At 42.2% G+C, this 26782-nt stretch overlaps 1 protein-coding gene across 1 annotated transcript in view; it reads right to left on the reverse strand.

Annotated features, from left to right (window-relative positions):
• Positions 1-16665: 16665 nt before the first annotated feature.
• The window catches only part of ASTN2 (astrotactin 2), a 1089443-nt gene continuing 1079326 nt past the window's right edge, over positions 16666-26782 (reverse strand). Inside the window, exon 22 of the mRNA XM_069748558.1 lies at positions 16666-21331. Coding sequence (XP_069604659.1) covers positions 21094-21331 — 238 coding nt within the window. The 3' untranslated portion in view covers positions 16666-21093. The remainder of the gene's footprint in view (positions 21332-26782) is intronic.

Below are 26782 nucleotides of genomic sequence, written 5' to 3' on the forward strand. Positions count from 1 at the left end.
CACTAGTCTGGTTCTCGCAAACAGCTGATCAGCTGATTGTGAGAACACTGTAGTGTAGGTGATGGCTGGAGAGTTATATCCGGTGATCATCTACAGGCTCTGCTACATCTGGATGTCAGGCATCCAGATGTAGCAGAACCAAACTCATCTACACTGTGTGCATATACAACACGCAACATACAACATGTAACATACAACATACATATAGACATACAGTACATTAAACATAGGGTACATACTCACCATCACTTGTCACTTTGATCCCCGAAGCCAGTGTCGCCTGTAAAAAATATTAAAATAATAAACAAACAATACACTCCCTGATCTGCAGAAATACAATTAAAATGAGTGTCCCATGACGATCTATCGTGGAGAGCAGCAGCATCAGCTGAAGCGACCGCTCTCCAGGAGCACCAGGAATACAATGAAGGAAGGTATCCTTCTGCAGTGAATTCCTCTGCCACTGTAAAAAATAGTCCCTAGTCTCACTTGTGGCTCTGCTGTGTGAGAAAGTTCCCACGCAGCAATGGCATAAAGTGAGACCCTGAACTGAGGTAACCTCAGTGATGCACTGCTGGAGCCATTGTCTCCTGTCAGTGCGTCACTGGAGGGCCTATAGAGCAGTGACATCACCAGATGTCACTGTACTATAGGGGAGATCGTCGTAGGACACTTGTTATTAATTGCACTACGGCGGACAAGTAGTATACGGTTGGTTTATTATTTTTAATTTTTTGCAGGTGATCGAGTATGGTAAGTATGGTTAAATTAAGAATATTAAAATACTTTTTTCTGGCTGTGTCTTTATTTTTTTAACTCTTTCACTACTCTACGATTAATAATGGACAGGCATCTTATTGACGCCTCTCCATTATTAACCCGGCTTAATGTCACCTTATAATAGCAAGGTGACATTAACCCCTTATTACCCCATATCCCACCGCTACACGGGAGTGGGAAGAGAGAGGCTAAGTGCCAGAATAGGCGCATCCTACAGATGCGCCATTTCTGGGGCAGCTGGGGGCTGGTATTTGTAGCTGGGGGGGCCAATAACTCTCTAGGCTATGAAAATCAGCCCGCAGCTGTCTGCGTAGCCTTTCTGGCTATAAAATATAGGGGACCCCACGTCTTTTTTTTGGGTCCCCCTATCTTTATAGCCAGTAGAGGCTACGCAGACAACTGCGGGCTGATATTCATAGCCTAGAGAGGGGCCATAGGTATTAGCCCCTTCCCTGGATACAAATAATGGCCCCCGGCCGTCGGCTTTCCCCCTCTGGGGCAGAAAATTGCGTGTGAGCCCACGCATTTTTTTCCTTATTTTTAAAAAAAATAAACATTCATTCATAAACATCGGCCTGGCTATTACATATCTACTAGATGTGGCCCGATTCTAACTCATGGGGTATTCTAGAAAATGTATGTAGTTTATTTATGAAGTGGTGTTTAAATCCCACTGCAATATCGCTGATTGGTCGTGGCCGGCTGGGCACGAGCAATCAGCAAAGCATGGTTTAAATCTGGTGCCAATTCACGGCCGGACTGCACTTGTCGCTGATTGGTCGTGCCAGCCGCCCGCGACCAATCAGCGAAGCGGGCTTACCGTTACAGACAAACAGACCCTTAAACAATTATATATATATACTAGATGGTGACTCGATTTTAACGCATTGCGTATTCTAGAATATTCATGTATGGTTGGATGTCGCGCTGTGAGTGGGGGTTAAATTCCGTGCCGATATCGCTGATTGGTCACTGCCGGCCATGTAGAATATATAGCACAGCCACGTAGTATATAGCACAGCGATGTAGTATACAGCACAGCCACGTAGTATATAGCACAGCCATGTAGTATATAGCACAGCCACGTAGTATATAGCAGTGATGTAGAAAATAGCACAGCCACGTAGTATATAGCACAGCGATGTAGTATATAGCACAGCCACATAGTATATAGCACAGCCACGTAGTATATAGCACAGCCACGTAGTATATAGCACAGCCATGTAGTATATAGCACAGCCACGTAGTATATAGCACAGTGATGTAGTATATAGCACAGCCATGTAGTATATAGCACAGCGATGTAGTATATAGCACAGCCACATAGTATATAGCACAGCCACGTAGTATATAGCACAGCCACGTAGTATATAACACAGTCAATGCAGTAGATAGCGCAGCCACGTAGTATATTGCAGCCACATAGTAAATAACCCAGCCCACGAAAAGAATTAAAATAAAAAATAGTTATATACTCCTGTCATCCACCGAAACTTTCCTGCTCCTCGCGATGCAGCCGGCAGCTTGCGTTCCCAGAGGTGCATTGCAAAATTACCCAGATGACTTAGCGGTCTTTGCCAGAGATTGCTAAGTCGTCTGTGTAATTTCGCAATGCATCTCTGGGAACGGAAGCTGCCGAGAGCATCGGGAGGAGCGGGAAAGCTGCGGAGGCGATGGAAGGTCAGAATAGCATTATTTTTTATTTTTGTTATTACTTTTACCATTTTATCTTTTTACTATTGATACTGCGTAGCCAGCATCAATAGTAAAAAAGTTGGTCCGGGATGGGGAGTAGGGAGGGGCCAATTTGCGGCCGGACTGCCGGCCGCGACCAATCAGCGACTCGGGATTTTCGTTACAGACAGAAAGACAGACAGACAAAGAAACGGAAGTACCCCTTAAATGATTATATAGATAGATGGATAATCTATCTATAGATATATTTATAGATATATTCATAAAAAAGGAACAGCACAACAATTCCTATCTCTGGGTGCAAAGCCTCCAGGCAACCTGTCCACTGGTTATCCAAAGTCCATAAAATTCAAAAAAGAAGGCAGCACTCCATTTTTCTTAATAAATGTGCAGGATTTAATCAGACCCACATGTCTGTGCGACGTTTTGGCTCTAAATGAGCCTTTCTCAAGCAGTGGATACAGCATTATAGTGCATATATATAAGGTTTAAAAACCAACAATCTTTAATTGCAACCATTTGTAATTAATCAAGTGCATGTGTTACAGTATATTGAATATATTACATATTATGTCTAGCAGTAAATATTATAAAGTGCATACGTGCATAATTGTGCCCCTTATGTGTTTATACTTCCAAACTTTACACTGTTGATCATTTACTTATTCTTACCGCCAAAGGAGCTTGCTACTAATGGAGGACAACATCTTGCACTTCGGCGTTCCCATGTATCTAGTGCGCAAGTCTGGCACGTCATATCCCTATGCTGGACTGCAGACCAATCACAAGCATTGGCGCATGCGCAGAAGCGCTAGATTTCGCCATCTATGTGGTGGCATTTTTCTTTTCGCTCCTATATGAGTCCGGCGTCTATCTTAAAACTGGTAAAGTCTGCATTCCAAATGGCGCTCCTTCCCTTCCGAGTCCTCCCATGCGCCCAAACAGTAGTTTCCCCCCACATATGTGGTATCAGCGTACTCAGGACAAATTGGACAACAAATTTTGGGGTCCAATTTCTCCTGTTACCCTCAGGAAAATACAAAACTAGGGGCTAAAAAATAAATTTTTTGGGAAAATTTTTTATTTTTATTTTCATGGCTCTGCGTTATAAACTGTAGTGAAACACTTGGGGGTTCAAAGTTCTCACAACACATCTAGATAAGTTCCTTGGGGGGTTTATTTTCCAATATGGGGTCATTTGTGGGGGGTTTCTACTGTTTAGGTACATATGGGGGTCTGCAAACGCAATGTGATGCCTGCAGACCATTCCATCTAAGTCTGCATTCCAAATGATGCTCCTTCCCTTCCGAGCTCTGCCATGCGCTCAAACGGTGGTTCCCCCCACATATCGGGTATCAGCGTACTCAGGACAAATTTGACAACAATATTTAGGGTCCAATTTATCCTGTTACCCTTGGAAAAATAGAAAACTGGGGGCTAAAAAATAATTTTTGTGGAAAAATAAATATTTTTTATTTGCGCGGCTCTGCGTTATAAACTGTAGTGAAACACTTGGGGGTTCAAAGCTCTCACATCACATCTAGATGAGTTCCTTAAGGGGTCTACTTTCCAAAATGGTGTCACTTGTGGGGGGTTTCTACTGTTTAGGTACATTAAGGGCTCTGCAAACGCAATGTGATGCCTGCAGACCATTCCATCTAAGTCTGCATTCCAAATGGCGCTCCTTCCCTTCCAAGCCCTCCCATGTGCCCAAACGGTGGTTCCCCCTCCCACATATGGGGTATCAGCGCACTCAGGACAAATTGGACAACAACTTTTGGGGTCCAATTTCTCCTGTTACCCTCGGGAAAATACAAAACTGCGGGCTAAAAAATAATTTTTGTGGGAAAAAATTTTTGTTTTATTTTTACGGCTCTGCATTATAAACTTCTGTGAAGGCGTTGGTGGGTCAAAGTGCTCACCACACATCTAGATAAGTTCCATAGTGGGTCTACTTTCCAAAATGGTGTCACTTGTGGGGGGTTTCAATGTTTAGGCACATCAGTGGCTCTCCAAACGCAACATGGAGTCCCATCTCAATTTCTGTCAATTTTGCATTGAAAAGTCAAACGGCGCTACTTCCCTTCCGAGCTCTCCCATGCGCCCAAACAGTGGTTTACTCCCACATATGGGGTATCAGCGTACTCAGGACAAATTGTACAACAACTTTTATGGTCCAATTTCTTCTCTTACCCTTGAGAAAATAAAAAATCGGGGGCAAAAAGATAATTTTTGTGAAAAAAAGGATTTTTTATTTTTACGGTTCTGCATTATAAACTTCTGTGAAGCACTTGGTGGGTCAAAGTGCTCACCACACCTCTAGATAATTTCCTTAGGGGGTCTACTTTCCAAAATGGTGTCACTTGTGGGGGTTTCAATGTTTAGGCACATCAGTGGCTCTCCAAACGCAACATGGCGTCCCATCTCAATTCCAGTCAATTTTCCATTGAAAAGTCAAATGGCGCTCCTTCGCTTCCGAGCTCTGTCATGCGCCCAAACAGTGGTTTACCCCCACATGTGGGGTATCGGCGTACTCAGGACAAATTGTACAACAATGTTTGCAGTCCATTTTTTCCTGTTACCCTTGGTAAAATAAAACAAATTGGAGCTGAATAAATTTTTGTGAAAAAAAGTTAAATGTTCATTTTTAATTAAACATTCCAAAAATTCCTGTGAAACGCCTGAAGGGTTAATAAACTTTTTGAATATGGTTTTGAGCACCTTGAGGGGTGCAGGTTTCAGAATGGTGTCACACTTGGGTATTTTCTATCATATAGACCCCTCAAATTGACTTCAAATGAGATGTGGTCCCTAAAAAAAAATGGTGTTGTAAAAATGAGAAATTGCTAGTCAACTTTTAACCCTTATAACTCCCTAACAAAAAAAAATTTTGGTTCCAAAATTGTGCTGATGTAAAGTAGACATGTGGGAAATGTTACTTGTTAAGTATTTTGTGTGACAAATCTCTGTGATTTAATTGCATAAAAATTCAAAGTTGGAAAATTGCAAAATTTTCAAAATTTTTGCCAAATTTCCGTTTTTTTTCACAAATAAACGCAGGTATTATCAAAGAAATTTTACCACTATCATGAAGTACAATATGTCACGAGAAAACAATGTCAGAATCACCGGGATCCGTTGAAGCGTTCCAGAGTTATAACCTCATAAAGGGACAGTGGTCAGAATTGTAAAAATTGGCCCGGTCCATAACATGCAAACCACCCTTGGGGGTAAAGGGGTTAAATGATATCTTGGTATCAACTTTTTCCTTCTTTTTTCATATACTTTTTATTCACTGATTATTGTTCACTACATATATGTTTGCTTATCATTCTGTTTAGATTCATTTTAATCAGACATATGAGGTATTTTACACCTATTAATGAAAATTCCTCGTTTTTTTAATATCTGGAATAAATATTCATCTATTATTCTCTGTATTAGTTCACTTCAATGTTCATTAGTATAATTACATAGTCGGTTATTCAGCACTCATCACTTTATCCATATGTATATATTCATGATTTGGATATATATTTTGCACTTAGTTTATCATATTGACATTTGGCACGTGTTCCTTTTTTTATTGTATACCCATGTAAATTTAACAATGCACTTTGGCACTTTACATGCATCATTTGAGATATATATAGCTACAATATAATTGTCTAAGGGTCACTTCCGTCTTTCTGTCTGCCTTTCTGTCTGTCTGTCACGGATATTCATTGGTCGCGGCCTCTGTTTGTCCTGGAAATCCAAGTGGCTGATTGGTCGCGGCAAAACAGCCACGACCAATCAGCGACGGGCACAGTCCGGAAGAAAATGGCCGCTCCTTCCTCCCCGCAGTCACTGCCCGGCGCCCGCATACTCCCCTCCGGTCACCGCTAACACAGGGTTAATGCCGGCGGTAACGGACCGCGTTATGCCGCGGGTAACTCACTCCGTTACCACCGCTATTAACCCTGTGTGTCTCCAACCTTTTACTATTGATGCTGCCTATGCGGCATCAATAGTAAAAAAAAATGTAATGTTAAAAATAATTAAAAAAACAAAAAACCTGCTATTCTCACCCTCCGTAGTCCGCCGAGCCGCTCGCGCCAGCCGCCATCTTCCGTTCCCGACGATGCATTGCAAAATTAGCCAGAAGACTTAGTGGTCTCGCGAGACTGCTAAGTCATCTGGGTAATTTCGCAATGCATCCTGGGAACGGAAGATGGCAGCAACCGCGCGCCTATCACCGAAGCTCGGCTGGATCACAGGAGGTGAGTATATAACTGTTTTTTATTTTAATTATTTTTTTAACAGGGATATGGTGCCCACACTGCTGTATACTACATAGGCAGTGTTATATACTCCGTGGGCTGTGCTATATACTACGTGACTGGGCAGTATACTACGTGGCTCTGTGCTGTATACTACGTAGCTGGGCAATATACTACGTGGCTCTGTGCTGTATACTACGTCGCTGGGCAATATACTATGTGACTGGGCAATATACTACGTGACTGGGCAATATACTACGTGACTGGGCAATATATTATGTGACTGGGCAATATACTACGTGGCTGGGCAATATACTACGTGGCTGGGCAATATAATACGTGGCTGGGCAATATACTACGTGGCTGTGCAATATACTACGTGGCTGGGCAATATACTACGTGACTGTGCAATATACTACAGGGCTGTGCAATATACAACGTGGTTTGGCAATATAAGACGTGGCTGGGAAATATACTACGTGACTGGGCAATATACCACGTGTCTGGGCAATATACTACGTGGCTGGGCAATATACTACGTGGCTGTGCAATATACTATGTGACTGGGCAATATACTATGTGACTGGGCAATATACTACGTGGCTGTGCAATATACTACGTGGCTGTGCAATATACTATGTGGTTTGGCAATATACTACATGACTGGGCAATATACTGCGTGGTTTGGCAATAGACTACGTGGCTGGGCAATATACTACGTCACTGTGCAATATACTACGTGACTGGGCAATATACTACGTAGCTGGGCAATCTACTACGTGACTGGGCAATATACTACGTAGCTGGGCAATATACTATGTGACTGGGCAATATAATACATCACTGGGCAATATACTACGTAGCTGGGCAATATACTACGTGGCTGAGTAATATACTATGTAGCTGGGCAATATACTACGTGGCTGGGTAATATACTATGTGACTGGGCAATATACTACATCACTGGGCAATATACTACGTAGCTGGGCAATATACTACGTGGCTGAGTAATATACTATGTAGCTGGGCAATATACTACGTGACTGGGCAATATACTACGTGACTGGGCAATATACTACGTGACTGGGCAATATACTACGTGTCTGTGCTGCATACTACGTCGCTGTGCAATATACTGCATTACTGGGCAATATACTACGTAGCTGGGCAATATACTACGTGACTGGATAATATACTACGTGACTCGGCAATATACTACGTGGCTGGGCAATATACTACGTGGCTCTGTGCTGTATACTACGTGGCTCTGTGCTGTATACTATGTTGCTGGGCAATATACTACATGACTGGGCAATATACTACGTGACTGGGCAATATACTACGTGACTGGGCAATATATTATGTGACTGGGCAATATACTACGTGGCTGTGCAATATACTACGTGGTTTGGCAATATAAGACGTGGCTGGGCAATATACTATGTGGCTGGGCAATATACTACGTGGCTGGGCAATATACTATGTGGCTGTGTAATATACTATGTGACTGGGCAATATACTATGTGACTAGGCAATATACTATGTGGCTGTGCAATATACTACGTGGCTGTGCAATATACTATGTGATTTGGCAATATACTACGTGACTGGGCAATATACTGCGTGGTTTGGCAATATACTACGTGGCTGGGCAATATACTATGTGACTGGGCAATAGACTACGTGGCTGGGCAATATACTACGTCACTGTGCAATATGCTACGTGACTGGGCAATATACTACGTAGCTGGGCAATCTACTACATGACTGGGCAATATACTACGTAGCTGGGCAATATACTACGTGACTGGGCAATATACTACATCACTGGGCAATATTCTACATAGCTGAGCAATATACTACGTAGCTGGGCAATATACTACGTGGCTGAGTAATATACTATGTAGCTGGGCAATATACTACGTGGCTGGGTAATATACTACGTGACTGGGCAATATACTACGTGACTGGGCAATATACTACGTGACTGGGCAATATACTACGTGACTGGGCAATATACTACGTGTCTGTGCTGCATACTACGTCGCTGTGCAATATACTACATTACTGGGCAATATACTACGTAGCTGGGCAATATACTACGTGACTGGATAATATACTACGTGGCTGTGCAATATACTACGTGGCTGTGCAATATACTATGTGGTTTGGCAATATACTACGTGACTGGGCAATATACTGTGTGGTTTGGCAATATACTACGTGGCTGGGCAATATACTATGTGACTGGGCAATAGACTACGTGGCTGGGCAATATACTACGTCACTGTGCAATATACTACGTGACTGGGCAATATACTACGTAGCTGGGCAATCTACTACGTGACTGGGCAATATACTACGTAGCTGGGCAATATACTATGTGACTGGGCAATATACTACATCACTGGGCAATATTCTACGTAGCTGGGCAATATACTACGTAGCTGGGCAATATACTACGTGGCTGAGTAATATACTATGTAGCTGGGCAATATACTACGTGGCTGGGTAATATACTACGTGACTGGGCAATATACTACGTGACTGGGCAATATACTACGTGACTGGGCAATATACTACGTGACTGGGCAATATACTACGTGTCTGTGCTGCATACTTCGTTGCTGTGCAATATACTACATTACTGGGCAATATACTACGTAGCTGGGCAATATACTACGTGACTGGATAATATACTACGTGACTGGGCAATATACTACGTGGCTGGGCAATATACTACGTGGCTCTGTGCTGTATACTACGTGGCTCTGTGCTGTATACTATGTCGCTGGGCAATATACTACATGACTGGGCAATATACTACGTGACTGGGCAATATACTACGTGACTGGGCAATATATTATGTGACTGGGCAATATACTACGTGGCTGTGCAATATACTATGTGGTTTGGCAATATAAGACGTGGCTGGGCAATATACTACGTGACTGGGCAATATACTATGTGTCTGGGCAATACACTACGTGGCTGGGCAATATACTACATGGCTGTGCAATATACTATGTGACTGGGTAATATACTATGTGACTGGGCAATATACTACGTGACTGGGCAATATACTACGACTGGGCAATATACTACGTGACTGGGCAATATACTACGTGTCTGTGCTGCATACTACGTCGCTGTGCAATATACTACATTACTGGGCAATATACTACGTAGCTGGGCAATATACTACGTGACTGGATAATATACTACGTGACTAGGCAATATACTACGTGGCTGGGCAATATACTACGTGGCTCTGTGCTGTATACTACGTGGCTCTGTGCTTTATACTATGTCGCTGGGCAATATACTACATGACTGGGCAATATACTACGTGACTGGGCAATATACTACGTGACTGGGCAATATATTATGTGACTGGGCAATATACTACGTGGCTGTGCAATATACTGCATGGCTGTGCAATATACTACGTGGTTTGACAATATAAGACGTGGCTGGGCAATATACTACGTGACTGGGCAATATACTACGTGTCTGGGCAATATACTACGTGGCTGGGCAATATACTACGTAGATGGGCAATATACTACATGGCTGTGCAATATACTACGTGGTTTGACAATATAAGACGTGACTGGGCAATATACTATGTGACTGGGCAATATACTATGTGGCTGTGCAATATACTGCGTGGCTGTGCAATATACTATGTGGATTGGCAATATACTACGTGACTGGGCAATATACTACGTAGCTGGGCAATATACTACATGACTGGGCAATATACTACGTGACTGGGCAATATACTACATAGCTGGACAATATACTACATGGCTGTGCAATATACGACGTGGCTGTGCAATATACTACGTTGCTGGGCAATATACTACGTGACTGGGCAATATACTACGTGACTGGGCAATATACTACGTGACTGGGCAATATACTACGTGACTGGGCAATATACTACGTAGCTGGGCAATATACTACGTGGGCTGTGCAATATACTACGTGACTGGGCAATATACTACGAGGACATGCATATTCTAGAATACCTGATGCGTTAGAATCAGGCCACCATCTAGTTTATATATATATATATATATATATACTAGCTATTGAACTCGTTCTACGCCCGGGTGGCGAGCATTTATATCCATCCTGGTATGTGCTGCTCCATCCTGCGTCCCCATCCTGTCATGTGCTGCACCCATCCTGTGTCCCCATTCTGTCATGTGCTGCACCCATCCTGTGTCCCCATCCTGGTATGTGCTGCACCCATCCTGCATCCCCATCCTGAGTCCCCATCCTGTCATGTGCTGCACCCATCCTGCGTCCCCATCCTGTCATGTGCTGCACCCATCCTGTGTCCCCATCCTGTCATGTGCTGCACCCATCCTGCGCCCTCATCCTGTCATGTGCTGCACCCATCCTGCGTCCCCATCCTGGTATGTGCTGCACCCATCCTGTGTCCCCATCCTGCATCCCCATCCTGTCATGTGCTGCACCCATCCTGCATCCCCATCCCGGTATGTGCTGCACCCATCCTGCATTTCCATCCTGTCATGTGCTGCACCCATCCTGCGTCCCCATCCTGGTATGTGCTGCACCCATCCTGAGTCCCCATCCTGTCATGTGCTGCACCCATCCTGCATCCCCATCCTGGTATGTGCTGCACCCATCCTGCGTCCCCATCCTGGTATGTGCTGCACCCATCCTGCGTCCCCATCCTGCGTCCCCATCCTGTCATGTGCTGCACCCATCCTGCGTCCCCATCCTGTCATGTGCTGCACCCATCCTGCGCCCCCATCCTGTCATGTGCTGCACCCATCCTGCGTCCCCATCCTGTCATGTGCTGCACCCATCCTGCGTCCCCATCCTGTCATGTGCTGCACCCATCCGGGGGCCTGAGCAGGCGGGGACACCAGCGAGCTGTGGGGGTCAGGTGCCGGTATCGCCGCCAGCTCAGGTCTCCCAGCACTTACTATATTCACCTGTCCTCCGTTCCACCGCTGGGCGCCGCCATCTTCCCGGTCTCCTGGCTGTGACTGTTCAGTCAGAGGGCGGCGCCGGCGCGCATTAAGCGCGTCATCACGCCCTCTGAACGGAAGGTCACAGGCCGAAGAGCGGGAAGATGGCGGCGCTCAGCGGTGGAACGGAGGACAGGTGAATATGGCCGATACTCACCCTCCTGGTGGTCCCTGCTTCTCTGTTGGAGATGCGGTGTGTGTTCAGTGTGAACACATACCGCGATCTCCCGGGAGCGTCACTCTGTGAGGCCCAGACTGCGCCGGCGCTTGTGCCTGCGCAGTCTATAAAGGCTTCGGACAGAGTGACGCTCCCAGCGTTATATTATAGATATTTATATACAGTACAGACCAAAAGTTTGGAAACACCTCATTCAAAGATTTTTCTGTATTTTCATGACTAAGAAAATTGTACATTCACACTAAAGGCATCAAAACTATGAATTAACACATGTGGAATTATAAACTTAACAAAAAAGTGTGAAACAACTGAAAATATGTTTTATATTCTAGATTCTTCAAAGTAGCCACCTTTTGCAATGATTACTGCTGTGCACAGTCTTTTCATTCTCTTGATGAGCTTCAAGAGGTAGTCACCGGAAATGGTTTTTGCTTCACCGGTGTGCCCTGTCAGGTTTAATAAGTGTGATTTCTTGCCTTAGAAATGGGGTTGGGACCATCAGTTGTGTTGTGCAGAAGTCTGGTGGATACACAGCTGATAGTCCTACTGAATAGACTGTTAGAATTGGTATTATGGCAAAAAAAGGAGGTAAGTAAAGAAAAATGAGTGGCCATCATTACTTTAAGAAATGAAGGTCAGTCAGTCTGAAAAATTGGGAAAACTTTGAAAGTGTCCCCAAGTGCAGTGGCAAAAACCATCCAGCGCTACAAAGAAACTGTCTCACATAAGGACTGCCTCAGGAAAGGAAGACCAAGGGTCACCTCTGCTTCTGAGGATGTTTATCCGAGTCACCAGCCTGAGAAATCGCAGGTTAACAGCAGCTGAGATTAGAGACCAGGTCAATGCCACACAGAGTTCTAGCAGCAGACACATCTCTACAACTGTTAAGAGGAGACTTTGTGCAGCAGGCCTTCATGGTAAAACAGCTGCTAGGAAACCACTGCTAAGGACAGGCAACAAGCAGAACAGACTTGTTTGGGCTAAAGAACACAAGGAATGGGCATTAGACCAGTGGAAATCTGTGCTTTGGTCTCATGAGTCCAAATTTGAGATCTTTGGTTCCAACGACCGTGTCTTTGTGCGACACAGAAAAGGTGAACGGATGGACTCTACATGCCTGGTTCCCACCGTGAAGCATGGAGGAGGATGTGTGATGGTGTGGAGGTGGTTTGCTGGTGACACTGTTGGGAATGTATTCAAAATTGAAGGCATGCTGAACCAGCATGGCTACCACAGCATATTGTAGCGGCATACTATTCCATCCGGTTTGCGTTTAGTTGGACCATCATTTATTTTTCAACAGGACAATGACCCCACACACACCTCCAGGCTGTGTAAGGGTTATTTGACCAAGAAGGAGAGTGATGGGGTGCAGTCACCAGACCTGAACCCAATCGAGATGGTTTGGGGTGAGCTGGATCGCAGAGTGAAGGCAAAAGGGCCAACAAGTACTAAGCATCTCTGGGAACTCCTTCAAGACTGTTGGAAGACCATTTCCGGTGACTACCTCTTTAAGCTCATCAAGAGAATGCCAAGAGTGTGCAAAGCAGTAATCAAAGCAAAAGGTGGCTACTTTGAAGAATCTAGAATATAAGACGTATTTTCAGTTGTTTCACACTTTTTTGTTAAGTATATAATTCCACATGTGTTATTTCATAGTTTTGATGCCTTCAGTGTGAATGTACAATTTTTTTAGTCATGAAAATACAGAAAAATCTTTGAATAAGAAGGTGTGTCCAAACTTTTGGTCTGTACTGTATATATATATATATATATATATATAGTATAATATGCACAATATGATATCGGTTGTTCCCGCACTGTCACTTTAATGTGCCTCAATAAATTATATTTATTCAGTATACTCACCTTCACATGTATCCTTTTCATATTATTGAGCACCATTTATGATCACTATCATTTGTTCACAGGGGGACACGGTAATTAATCCTCACACGGCAATCTATCTTTTGCACGGCTTTCTTCATCATAATCTCTGGCGGGTGGGTGCGCATGCGCAGTCTCCCTGTCCTCCGTCGCTCCCTATGACGCTCTCACACTGACACGCATAGCTTCAGCTTGCATGCCATTGAGCACCATTCTACAATTTAAACATCACCGCCCCTCACCCTGACACACCCCAAGAAGAAGTAGGTGGTGAAACGCGCGTCGGGGTGAGGGGACGCCAAGAGCACCTTATTCTGCACTGATTCTATTTAAGGTATAAGCCCCATTATTTATTCACTGCATTGGCAGGATTATATATACTTTTCTTATGTGGATCGATACTGTGTAGGACATGAACATGACTTTATATCTCAGGTTGGATTAATAGAATTACTGTAATGTTTTTTATTGATGGCAGGCGGATATAGGGATAAAAACTTATATTATCAATTTAATAATTATGAGAGCCTAATTAGTTTGATTGTAATATCCCTAGCACTGATTGTGATATACTACCACCACTTTTTGTATTATCAGCAATACCAGCCATATAGACGCCCTTTGTCCTCCTTTGATTGTATCCACACAGGGCCTTCTTTGATGATTTGGTAATTTGTGGTGTCCCCTACGGCATTACTCGCTTTTTTATTTTTCAATTGTTGTTTTAATATTGTTTTTAATAAAAAATGTTTTATGTTGCTATATATGGGATCGCTTCTTTTTCTACACATTTAATGACATGTGGGAATGGTAGTCTTAGTTATTTGAAGTGCCCTTTATTAGGACAAGTTTGGTATTTAGGTGATACAAATAACCAATATTCTTAAAGAAGCACTGTCATCCACATTTTAAAGGGAACCTGTCACCAGATAAAATGCTATTAAGCTGCCGATATGGGGTTAATCTGCAGGCTAATAGCGTTTTTATGAATTGGGTGCAAACGAAAAAAGGCAGAAAACTAGATGAAAAAACAATGATGAATCGGGACCATGTCCCAGTCAATATCGCTTTTTCTGCTGCATAGTACAGAATTTAGACTTGCAGAGTCAATTCCTATACACTTTGGCCAATAATACCCTCTTTGAATTGTGAAAGAACAGAATCCATTGGGCAGGATGTACTCTGGGTGGCACATTTTATCTAATATAAATAATATTGATTAACATTCTAGATTGCTGCACTATTGGAACACTTTTTAATACAGATATTATTAGCAGTTTGATCCCCGTTTTCTGCTAAGCTATGATCATTCAGGAATATTTCTGGACTTTTTCATAGGTTAACCAAAAATATTATAGCCCTAACCCAATCCCTGCCAATGGCTTCTAGCTTCGTATAATTAGACAATAATAATGTGGCTATTATGCCAATTGAGATGGGCTGTCATGATGGGTACTCAGATGTACACCTCTCCAGCCCTGAGGGTGCTTTCTAGTATGGTAGCAATGCAGCCATCATTTTTTTGCACACTTTTCTAGATCCTTGCTACCTTGGGTGGAAGTGCCTTGTCTTGGTTTTCTCCATTGTCTCCACTTACTACACGTTGGAACTAGTTATGAGCGAACATGTTCGGACAAGTTGGTCTCCGAGCATGCTTATGTGCTAACAGAATATCTGTGGCTTGCTCTAACACAATCTATGCATGTGTTGTGGCTGTCTGACAGCCGCGAGACATGCAGTTGCGGGGACTTGACATTTTTCTAGTACACCAAATACACTCTGTTAGCACCCGAGCATGCTCGGAGTACACCTTATCCTATCACATTCACTTATCACTGGTTGGAACTCTTCTAAGGAATTGTCCATGGTAACCACGTTGGCAGAGATCCACCACCAGGGATCATTACCGTTATTTTGTTCTTTCCAGAGTTGTGTCTCGTTGTCACGCACAGTGTGGGAAAACTAAGTACAACACGAAATGATGAGGGGAAGTAAGCCCAAACACTAGGGAAAGGGTGAATGCAGACCCCTAGGAATATCTGATAACACCCTACCTAAGCCCTGTATCTCCCGAGAGCTGGGCCCTGGATAGGGAGAGAATGAGCACTGGTCAATCCCCACTGTAAACCAAAGACAAAAAGGTAGACAGACAAGGGGAATGAACTTAGCGTGAGCAGACTCGGAGGTTACAACAAACGTCCTCAAACAGCTCCAAAGAGGAGGGTAGCTGACTGCTATAGCTCCAAGCTCTCTGCAGCAGACTGGGGATTAATAGACCCCCTGGTCCAGGTGTGTCAACTAGAGCCAGATGGAGATTGCCGCTGGGTCCAAGAGTCAGAAGGATTAAGGAGGCATCTGTAATGCCAAACACAGAAACCTTCTGCTGCCAACTGCAGAGTGACAGTCTGTTGCATCTGACACACTCGTGACACAGGTTGCACAACTCCACAAGGTGAGTAAAACCATGTCTCACTTTTTTCCTGATTTTAAATTGACCTACTACACTTAGAGAGCACTTCCGTATTTCCCCTTTCTTTCAAGATTACAACTAGAGATAACCAAATTTTTAAATATTCGTTTCGGATTACGATCGCTGGCGAATATTGTATTTGGAATATTTGCCGAACATAGCCGAATGCCAATGGAGTCAATGGTAGTAGAGATGAACGAATATGTTTGGCAATGAGCCCTAAACGTAAATTCAGCATAAATTGGGTACCAATGTGGCACAAATATGGCAAATTTGGATTCGGCGACCGCTTTCTGAACATATTCGTTCATGTCTAGTTACAATCCATTATCAAATGGAGCTTTTTATGTTATTTGGAGAAATAAGGAGAACAGCAAAGAATAATTAACAAATGAATACATTGTTTAATGGGTTATCTGGAAAACATTCAAGGGAAAGACTTACCAGAATTTCCGAGGACATCTTGACTTTCCACCCATCGTAAAATACATATAACAGAGTCAATTGGTGGTGAAACACTTTTGTCATTTGCAATGGACGTTAATAATACACATATTATGAATTATGGATCATATTTTATCCTGCTGCATGATTTTATTCCATCCAGACCGATCCATTATTAGAGACATATTTTATAAATATAAAATGGACAATCTGAGCCATCCTTTGTAGGACAATCATTTTGCCAGCGGTAAAAGACGTAAATTAACATAGTCAATCACATATGCAGAAGAAGTGATACATCATGATATTTGCTTCACACTGGTGAATAAAGTACTGTATCTCCGGTGGTAATCATTCTCTGAGTTCTTATGGGTTTTTTTGGGTTTTTTTTTTTCATAAATAGGTTCAGATTCCATTACATGGATGAATGAAATAAGTTACATAATTTTACAAGTACAGTAAAATAATTTCCCCATTATTAACAGTCTGAATTAAAGGAGTTGTCCGGGTCTGGGACAACAAAAGTCTGCAGTCCCATAGGGGGCGATTCATTAATGTGTTTACTTTGAGAAATCTGGCACAAACACCTACTACCCAATCAATGCTCATCATTAGTGATGAGCGAGTGTACTCATTGCTCGGGTATTCCAGAGCACGCTTGGGTGACCTCCGAGTATTTATGACTGCTTGAGGATTTAGTTTTCATCACAGCAGCTGAATGATTTACAGCTATTAGCCAGGCTGAGCACATGTGGGGGTTGCCTAGTTGCTAGGGAATTCCCACATGTAATCAAGCTGGCTAGTAGCTGTAAATCACTCAGCTGCTGTGATGAAAACTAAATCTCCGAGGAGCTACAAATACTCGGAGGAGACCCGAGCATGCTCAGCCAGGTATGTTTAACTCACGCATACGTAGGCAGAGACCTGTCAGTCACTGTCAGGGAGAAGACACCGGGGACCCGCCTGTGTCGATTAATCTGCCGCGCAGCTACTGAAACTATGACACAGCATTTCAGAGTTCAATACACCTGGTCAACATTGCATAGCCAGTGTCTTATACAAAATGCACAAAAAAATTGCGGCTTTTGGTCTTTACATCCCAGTTATTCCAAAATGGGCGTAGTATGGGCCGGATAGGGTTTGGATGGGCCGGACAAAGTGCGAGCACACCCGCCTATCAAATTTATCATGTTACTCAAATAACTTAATGTGTTACTTAAGTATCTTACTCCAAAAATATACACAAGTCCTCGGCTGCAGACTTTTGACCCAAGCCTGGACAACCCCTTTAAGAAAAGCTGGTTGGGCTACGACAGCTGGAAGATCCAAAATCAGTTTTTATCACCTGAAAATCTTTCGGCAAGGGTCAGTTTTAAATGCCGAATTCTTCCAAGTTAAGGGACAAACTTACAGATTTTTACACCGAACAAATTATTGTAAAAAGAGGTGCGTAGGTTAAAAGAAACTGCTTTCTATTAAGAATCATTGCTACTTCTGGAATTGATAGGGCTGAGTTGCAATACCAGACATGACCTGTAAATAAAAGCGGTGCTGTTTCTGAATTTTGTCCAGCATAGAAAGTTATGAAACTTTGAAAATTACTTTATTATGGGATTTGTCTTCATTCCTTAAAAGAAAAAAATGCATGTAAGTGTCTTCTAAATCCCGGTCTTCCCCGGTCTAATTCTTTCACCTGTATTGATATCAGCTCAATAGGGGTACAGATGATGGCAGTGATGGGTCAGCCCCTGTCTCCTGCTCTGGTTGTTGTGCTTATCGGAACAATCTACTACAGCAGCTGATCCCCAAAGATAGTGACATGGGCACTGAGCTGACCAATCACAATTATTGTACAGGAATGAAAGCAAATCCCCTAATAAAGTGATTTGCAAAGTTTCAAAGTGTTACTTGTTGTAAAAAAATATATAAAAAAACTAAAGGTTTGGTTACTCCCTAATAATTATTTGGAAATTAAAGAGGACCTATCCATTCTGAGAAAAACTCAAGAAGTTGCAGTAGATGAAAATATATGACTTTTTTGAAGATTTCATTAACAAATCAGAAGATTTCTCTCAGTATTCTGGCAAACCACCTTTAGCTTCACTTTACCACCGTGATCTCCAAATCTGGCGATATTCTCAACTCAGGGATGTACTATCAACTGAGAAAGGGGGAGCTGATTCTATAGAGAATTTGCTTGCTCTTAGGACTTTGGGTGGCCTCATCAATTCGCCTGTTTTGTCAAGTCTCAAGTCTGTAGAATACAATTTTCTCATCAACTCACCAAAACAGATTCACAAACGTGAGGGATCCCAATGAACAATGAAGCATTGAAATGCAAACAAGGTTCTAACTTTCCTTTCAATCAGGAGCCTGAACTTTACTTCATGCTGAATATTCTTATATATCAAACATGTAATAAAATGTCTCTGTATGTTATACAGGGTGGCTAAAAAAAAGAATATAGATGATGCTAAAGGGGCTGATATGCTTAAAGGGGGATACAACTGCTGGTAAAGAGTTAATCTACTAAAATGAGGACACAACTGCTGGTTAAGGGTTAATATGCTAAAAGTAAGACACGATTGCCAGTAAAGGGTTAATCTGCTCAAAGGAGGACATAACTGCTGATTAAGGGTGAATCTGGTAAAAGTAGGACACAATTGTCAGTAAGGGGTTAATATGCTCAAAGGAGGACACAACTGCTGATTAAGGGTGAATCTGGTAAAAGTGGGACACAATTGTCAGTAAGGGGTTAATCTGCTCAAAGGAGGACACAACTGCTAATTAAGGGTGAATCTGGTAAAAGGGGGACACAATTGTCGGTAAAGGGTTAATCTGCTAAAAGGAGGACACAACTGCTGGTTAAGGGTTTATTTGCTAAAAGTAAGACACAGCTGCCGGTAAAGGGTTGATCTGTTCAAAGGAGACAAAGGAGAAAACAACTGCTGATTAAGGGTTAATCTGCTAAAAGGAGGACACAACTGCTAGTAAAGGGTTAATGTGAGTCTTTTACTACATGCTGTATAGAGCCAGCAGCAGCCAAACCACACAGTGAAGAAGGCTGTGGGATTATAATTTATCTATACTACTACTTCTATCCACCTCATCCTAAGGATCCATAATACACAGGGTTCCATCTTCGATATATAACTATATTCAGCATGAAGAATCTCTCCTGCCATATGTACATGCAGCACCATTCCAGCCTCCTCCTACACAGTGGCACAGTATCTATCAGCTCAGACGCAGGAAGTCTCACACAGCTGTCAAAATAGTGAGAAAGTGGAGATCCCAAGTTGAGCTGACTTCAGTTTCCTTTTCTTAAAGGCCAGAGCTTTAATCACTAAATTAATAAGGAAATGTTTTAATTTATCTAATTAAATAATATGTATGAGAAGGTTTTACATCTGGTCCTATGTTACTTTATGAGGTTTTCCAATAAGTGATAGATCCTCTTTAAGGATAATCTTTAAATCTGTGACCATCATGAGATTCTAATTCATTTATAGATCCCCATGAATTATATATATATATTTTTTTACACAAGAACTTAATTGAAATCCAATTTTTTTTATTCCGAATGGATATAGCCTTTTCATTATTTCGTATAGCAGCAAATATTTGTTAGTTAAAAAAGCTTAACATCCAAAATCCATATAATTTCACCAGGTTTCTTTCCATAGACCAATACTATCAGTTGACATTCATTAATTTTACTCTTTATTCAATGGATATAGTTTTTAAACAATGGTTTGCTTTCTTCAGAAATCAGTTTATAGTTTTTGCATCCTGATTTCCATCTTATATCCTCTTCTTCTGTCCCTCATAAATATCCAATTCTTTAGTAGTCCATCATCTTAGTTTCCATGATATCTGGAACACGTAACACAATGAAGTGAATACAGTTATATGATCACTGTGACAGTGTACACAAAGTACGTACCGTAATAAGAAGTTTGATGCATACAGATTGTTGGACAATACGCACAAAAAAATGAGCAGGTTAAGTGACCTATAAAAGCAAGAAAAATATAAAAGTCCCTGCATCATTTCCACATTAATTGGAAAACCAAAAGGGAAACTAAAAAGATTAGACTGGGAACATCTCCAAGGAGCAAGTTGTAGAGCAGTGCCTTGCTGGTACTCTTCTTGGGTTTCCAAACAAAAAATGTATTAAAAAAAAACCTTTGTCTCTGCCTAGGAACGTTTTTCAAAAATGGATATGAGTTTTCATAGCACCTTTTCTGTCCATAGTTTATAAAAGTCGCTATGATTGGTTTCTTGGCTGCTCGTGACATGACACTGGCATGACCATTAATTCTCTTCCGAAAACATCTCGAGGAAGTTAGAGATTCATCAGAGCGCTCATCGTCCTTTCGAATCTCCGTAGGTATTGCGAGGCATGGATACCATTTTCTCTTCGCATGTAAGTTTGTTGTCCCTCAAAATGTTATACAAAACTAAACCTGACGTTCGAAGGTCTTCGCTGTGACAGATTAGGTATGGAATGTTGTCTATCCTGCGTTGGATGTGTGCACTTCGCAGTAGTCCAGAACAATGGCTGCTTACTTTTTCTAGTCTTCTAAGAACCAAGTGGGCTTTCCTAAAAAAAAATAAAAAGAAAAGAGGCACATAGAATTTTATCAATCTGATTTTAAATTAAAAAAGTACAAAAATATAGCACGCTAATAAGTGCGTCAGGTAGGTGTTATATGAATTTGGTGTATATTGAACTTCAGATTTTTATTATGTGCGGCAAACTATCAACTCTCCTGATGTAGATCTCTGTCAGTCTTTGCCACTGTACGGAGTCCTACCAACTTCATCAAGACATGGAAGATAAATTATTTCCCTAAAAAATTTTTTCTTTATAATTTATTAACATAGACATAGACAAAATAAAGCTGTTTAATTATGCCCCTCGCTATGGTGCCAGGATTTGCAACATAGGATTGAAGGTCTATGCTTCCCACATTCCACCTTTGTCCTAATAAGCCTTGGGTCAAATTCTTCTTCACTCTTCTGATCGGAGAAGTCCAATATTCGTTTTTCCATCCAGTATCAAGATTTGAATCCCATTCTCGAAAATTTCCTGATCAAGTTCTATGGTATGTACACCTTTGGTGAGAAAATAACATACTGGATGATCCAATAATCATGCAAATTGTCTCTTCAGAGAGGAAGAGGACTAGAACTCTCGTGCCACCTATTGGAAGTAGCAAACCTAACAGTCAATGTCGACCCGTTAACGAGCCTTGTCACATGACTTAGGATAAGAGCCATACCAGATCTCAATTTGCAGACACTGTGTTTTGGGGTACTAACTCTCGTCAGTGCAAAGTGGAGATCTTGTTTGGCTGGGTGAGAGGCATCTGACCGGGATGCAATAAGTATCATTTCTCCTTGCAGAGAGTGACATGTTAAGCATGTCGAGATGAGGAAACTTAAAGCCGAATGACTGTTATGATTGCTACTTCCAATAGGTGGCACTAGAGTTCTAGTCCTCTTCCTCTCTGAAGAAACAATTTGCATATTTCCCAGAGGAGCATTGTGGCTTGAAGTCTCCTCATCTCGACATGCTTAACATGTCACTCTCCGCAAGGAGAAACAATACTTCTTGGATCCAAATAATCATGGGCATTTCCAGCCAATTACTATCACACAGCAGCTGGTTATTAAGAAAATGGGGTCCCACACAATTTTTTTCCATTTATTTATTACCAATAAATAAATAAATACTAATACATAAAAAATGACATTGCCCCCCCCCCCCCTATTTTCAATAACCAGCCAAGGGAAAGCAGACAGATATGAGTTGGTCTTATTCTGGGAAGGGGATAATATCTATGGACCCTCCAAACCTATTAATATCAACTCCAAGCTGTTTGCTTTGCCTTTAATATTTATTAAAAATGGGGTACCCTAAAAAAATTACGTGGGGTCTCCCAGTTTACCTGCATTCTCAGCCACCAGGTCTTGTGGTAGCTGTGAGGCCAGGAAGCCTTAAGGTTGCCTTGAAAGGAGACTTTATAGTTGCTGGAGTTTCCAGCTGCTGGAACACCAAGAAGCTGTAAACTAAGGTTACTTCAGTAACGTTAAAGGCTCCTTTAAAGGCTACCTTGAGGTTTTTGAGCCACACAGCTCTTGAGAGACCCAGTGGCTGTGAACTCTGGTAACCTAAAGAACCTCAGTTCAGTTCACCACAGTTCACAGTGGCTGGTTCTTTGGATAGGAGCACAAGCGCCAGACTGATGAGTGCTCAGTGCTGGACTCGTGGTCGCTCTTTAGTCTGGCACTTGTGCTGCCCTTGTGAGAACTGGACACTGTGAACTCAGATGACGTCAATAAGATTAGCCCAGTTGACAGAGGGGGTGCCTTTGTGAGAACTGGCTCCTGTGAACGGAGATAACCTTACTGATGACACCTCAGTTCACAGCAGCTGGGTCTCACTTGAAGGCAGGGCAGTCTGTGGAGCTATGTTCTCTAAACAGAGTACCATAGACTGGATTAAAAAGACTGGGATCATTGTGGCACCTCCATATCATGGATTACGGTGGACCCTTTGGATTATTATTTTTATTTTTATTTTTTATAAATGGGGGAAAAAGAGGGAAATTGTTGGGGCATTTTTTTCAAATAAAGATTTTTCAGTGTGTTTTATTTTCTTTTTTTCTTACTGTTTTAGTAATGGGGTGTGTTATGATTAGGTGGCCTTGGAGCAGCATGAAAACTTCACTGGAGTAAGTGGTAACTATACTGACCACAAACCCTGATCTTATCACCGCAACTAGAAGTAGCCGTGGGGTGTGCCTAACAAAACCTAGACACCTCGACACAGCCGGAGGACTAAATACCCCTAAAGATGGAAATAGGAAAACTATCTTGCCTCAGAGTAGACCCCCAAAGGATAGGCAGCCCCCCCACAAATAATGACTGTGAGTTGGAGAGGAAAAGACACACGCAGGCAGAAAACAGGCTTAGCAAAGGAGGCCAATTCTAGCTAAATAGAAAAGGACAGGACAGGATACTAAGCGGTCAGCATAAAAATACTACAAAAATATCCACAGCAGAAAATACAAAACTCCACCATCTAACTACAGATGTGGAGAGTATATCTGCAACTCCAGAGAATCCAACCAGACTGAGAAAAACAACTGACACAGTCTAAGCTGGACAAATAGAAACAAAGATCAGCACTGAAAATAAGCACACAGCATATGTGCTTCAGAAAAAGAAACAGACACTTATCTTTGCTGAACTGGCAGTTAAGCAGGAGAGGCCAGGCAGAGATCCAATACTTCCAAAGAAACATTGACAACTGGCAAGGGCTAAAGGATCCTGCACACCTAAATATCCCAGTCAGAATTGTAATCATCAGAATTCACAACAGGGGTGTGCCTGATAGACAACTAGCCATTAATAACCTGTGGGCTTAATGTCAGAGGACATTACACAGCTGATATCAATCCCACAATCCCATTACCCCGATTGCCACCGCACCAGGTGAAGTGGAAAGAGCAGAGGCTTACGCCCTAGAATCAATGCATCTAGCAGAAGTGCCATTTCTGGGGTGGCCGAGAGCTAATCTTATTAACCTATTAATATCAGCCCCCTGTTTGCTTTCCCTTTGCTGGGAAAATATATAATATAAATATATGGGGGACCCCACGTGGTATATTTTTTAGTATTTTTAATTTATTAGCAATGAAAAAATAAAACAATGAAAAAACAATTAATAAAAATCTGAGATAAAGCAGACACCTGCAGGGTTACATTATATTAATAAACTGAGAATTCCCATGGTTATTGGACCATTCCCAGCCTCCAAATTTCAGCTTAAAGAGAACCTGTCAGCAGTATTTTGCTAAGTAAACTACAGGCATTGTCATGTTAGCGCTGTTACACTGATTAAAATGATATATGCGGTGAAGAAATCCCTTTTGTAGTTCTTGTGTAATGTTTGTATGAAGTTTTCAGTTAATGATATGCGTGTACTTTGGGGCGGACCTGTGGGCAGGTCTTTGCTTGATTCCAGAGCATCAAGAAAGACCTGCTCACAGGCCTACCCCGAAGCACAAGCATGTTCCTCATCATAGAGACAAACACAGAGAGAGAAAGACACACACAGACAGAGAGACATAGAAACAAAGAGAGTGACACAGACAGACAGACATACACAGAGATATAGACAGAGAGATGGAGATACAAAGAGAGAGACGGACAGATACAGACAGATGCTTTAATGGCTTTGCTGACATACTGTATGCTGCTGGGGCAGGGTCGCTGACAGTCTGTGCTACTTTCATGGGGTCCCTGACATACTCTGTGCTGCTGTGGCGGGTTCGCTGAGATACTCTTCATGTGCTACTGCGGCATTGTCTCTGAAGGGGACTGTGTGCATATGAGTAGTTGATGTATAAGAAAGAAAGAGTCTCTCTGTCTCCTTGTCTCTCTGTGATGAGGAACAAGCTTGTGCTTCGGGGCAGCCTGTGGGCAGGGCTTTCTTTGGTGTTCTGGCATAGAGCAGGAAGGTAAGACTTTGCCTGCCCCAAACATGAATATAATGTATCATTAACTGAAAACTTCATACAAACATTACACAAGAACCACAAGACAGATTTCTTCACCACAGGTATAATTTTAATCGGTGTAACAGAGCCAACATTACAATGCCTGTAGTTTACTTATCAAAATCCTGCTGACAGGTTCTTTTTAAACTTGGCTCTTCCCAATTGCCTTGCTTCGGTGGCAATTGGGGTAATTGTTTTTGGGGTTGATGTCAGCACCTGGTTGACATGAGCCCAGGAGTTAGTAATGGAGAGATGTCACTTTGAAACCCCCATTACTAACTTAGTAGCAAAAATAAACACATAGAAAAAAATACTTTATTTGAATAAAGACTCCCCACTACCCACACTACCTTTTTTACCCATTTATTAATTAAAAATAAATCCAGGAAGTTCCGATGGTAATCCAATAATGAAAAGTACCACAATGCACACCGAATCCTATGAAGTCACATTATGAGAAAGTGAGGCTCAATAGGGTTACATGCAATCAGTGACAGGCAGGAGGGTGAGAATTCCCGTGCCTAGCGCTGAACGGAAGTGAACTAAGACGTCTCGTTATGAGAACTTTCTCACAACCAGACTACATGAGATTCGATGGGTGTCATGGGTCATTTCACTATTGAATTACCGTTGGAACTTCCTGGATTTATTTTTAATTAAAAAATGGGTAAACAAAGGAGTGTGGGGGAGACTTCATTCAAGTAAAGTATTTTTTCTGTGTGTTTGTGTTTTTTTAACTATTCACTTACCGGATTAGTAATACAGGAGTCAGATAGACACCATCCCATTACTAACCCCTGCAAAAATTACACAGATGACATCAACCCCAAAATATTACCCAGCTTATCAATGCACCGAGGCAAGCGGGAAGAGCTGAGCAAAGCACAAGAATTAGCGCATCTAATGGATGTGCCTTTTCTGGGACATAAGATGGCTGGTATTTTTAGACTGGGGAGGGCCAATATCAATGATCTTCCCAACCTGAGAATAACAGCTCCCAGCTGTCTGTTTTATCTTGGCTGGCTATCAAAATGGGGGGATCCCATGTCAATTTTTGAAATTATTTATTGAAATAATTTAAAAATAGAAGTGCGGGCCCCTGTATTTCTGATAACCAGCCAAGGTAAAGCAGACAGCTGAGGGTTGCAGCCTTCAGCTCTTTGTTTTACCTGCCCTTGCTATCAAAAATAGTGGGGACCCCACATCTATTTTTTTTCCTCATGTGGTATGCTGGCCAATCACAGCCATGCCAATACTTTGCATGGCTTTGATTGTGCCAGCAGTGCCCACACCAAAAAGTTTGTTGATTAGCTGCACTGCAGCCATTCAACAAACTGTATTACTCTTCCAAATCTAAACAGTAACAAGGTAAGAAGTCCATGTCTGTAAACTTTACAGTTTGGGTTCGCTCATCCCTACACACCAGTTGTTTGGAAGGCACAGCACTTGTGGCAGTTTTCATAAATGCGATCTTGTGCTGCATA

Source organism: Ranitomeya imitator, chromosome 2 (genome assembly GCF_032444005.1).
Source record: "Ranitomeya imitator isolate aRanImi1 chromosome 2, aRanImi1.pri, whole genome shotgun sequence".
Lineage (NCBI taxonomy): Eukaryota > Metazoa > Chordata > Amphibia > Anura > Dendrobatidae > Ranitomeya > Ranitomeya imitator.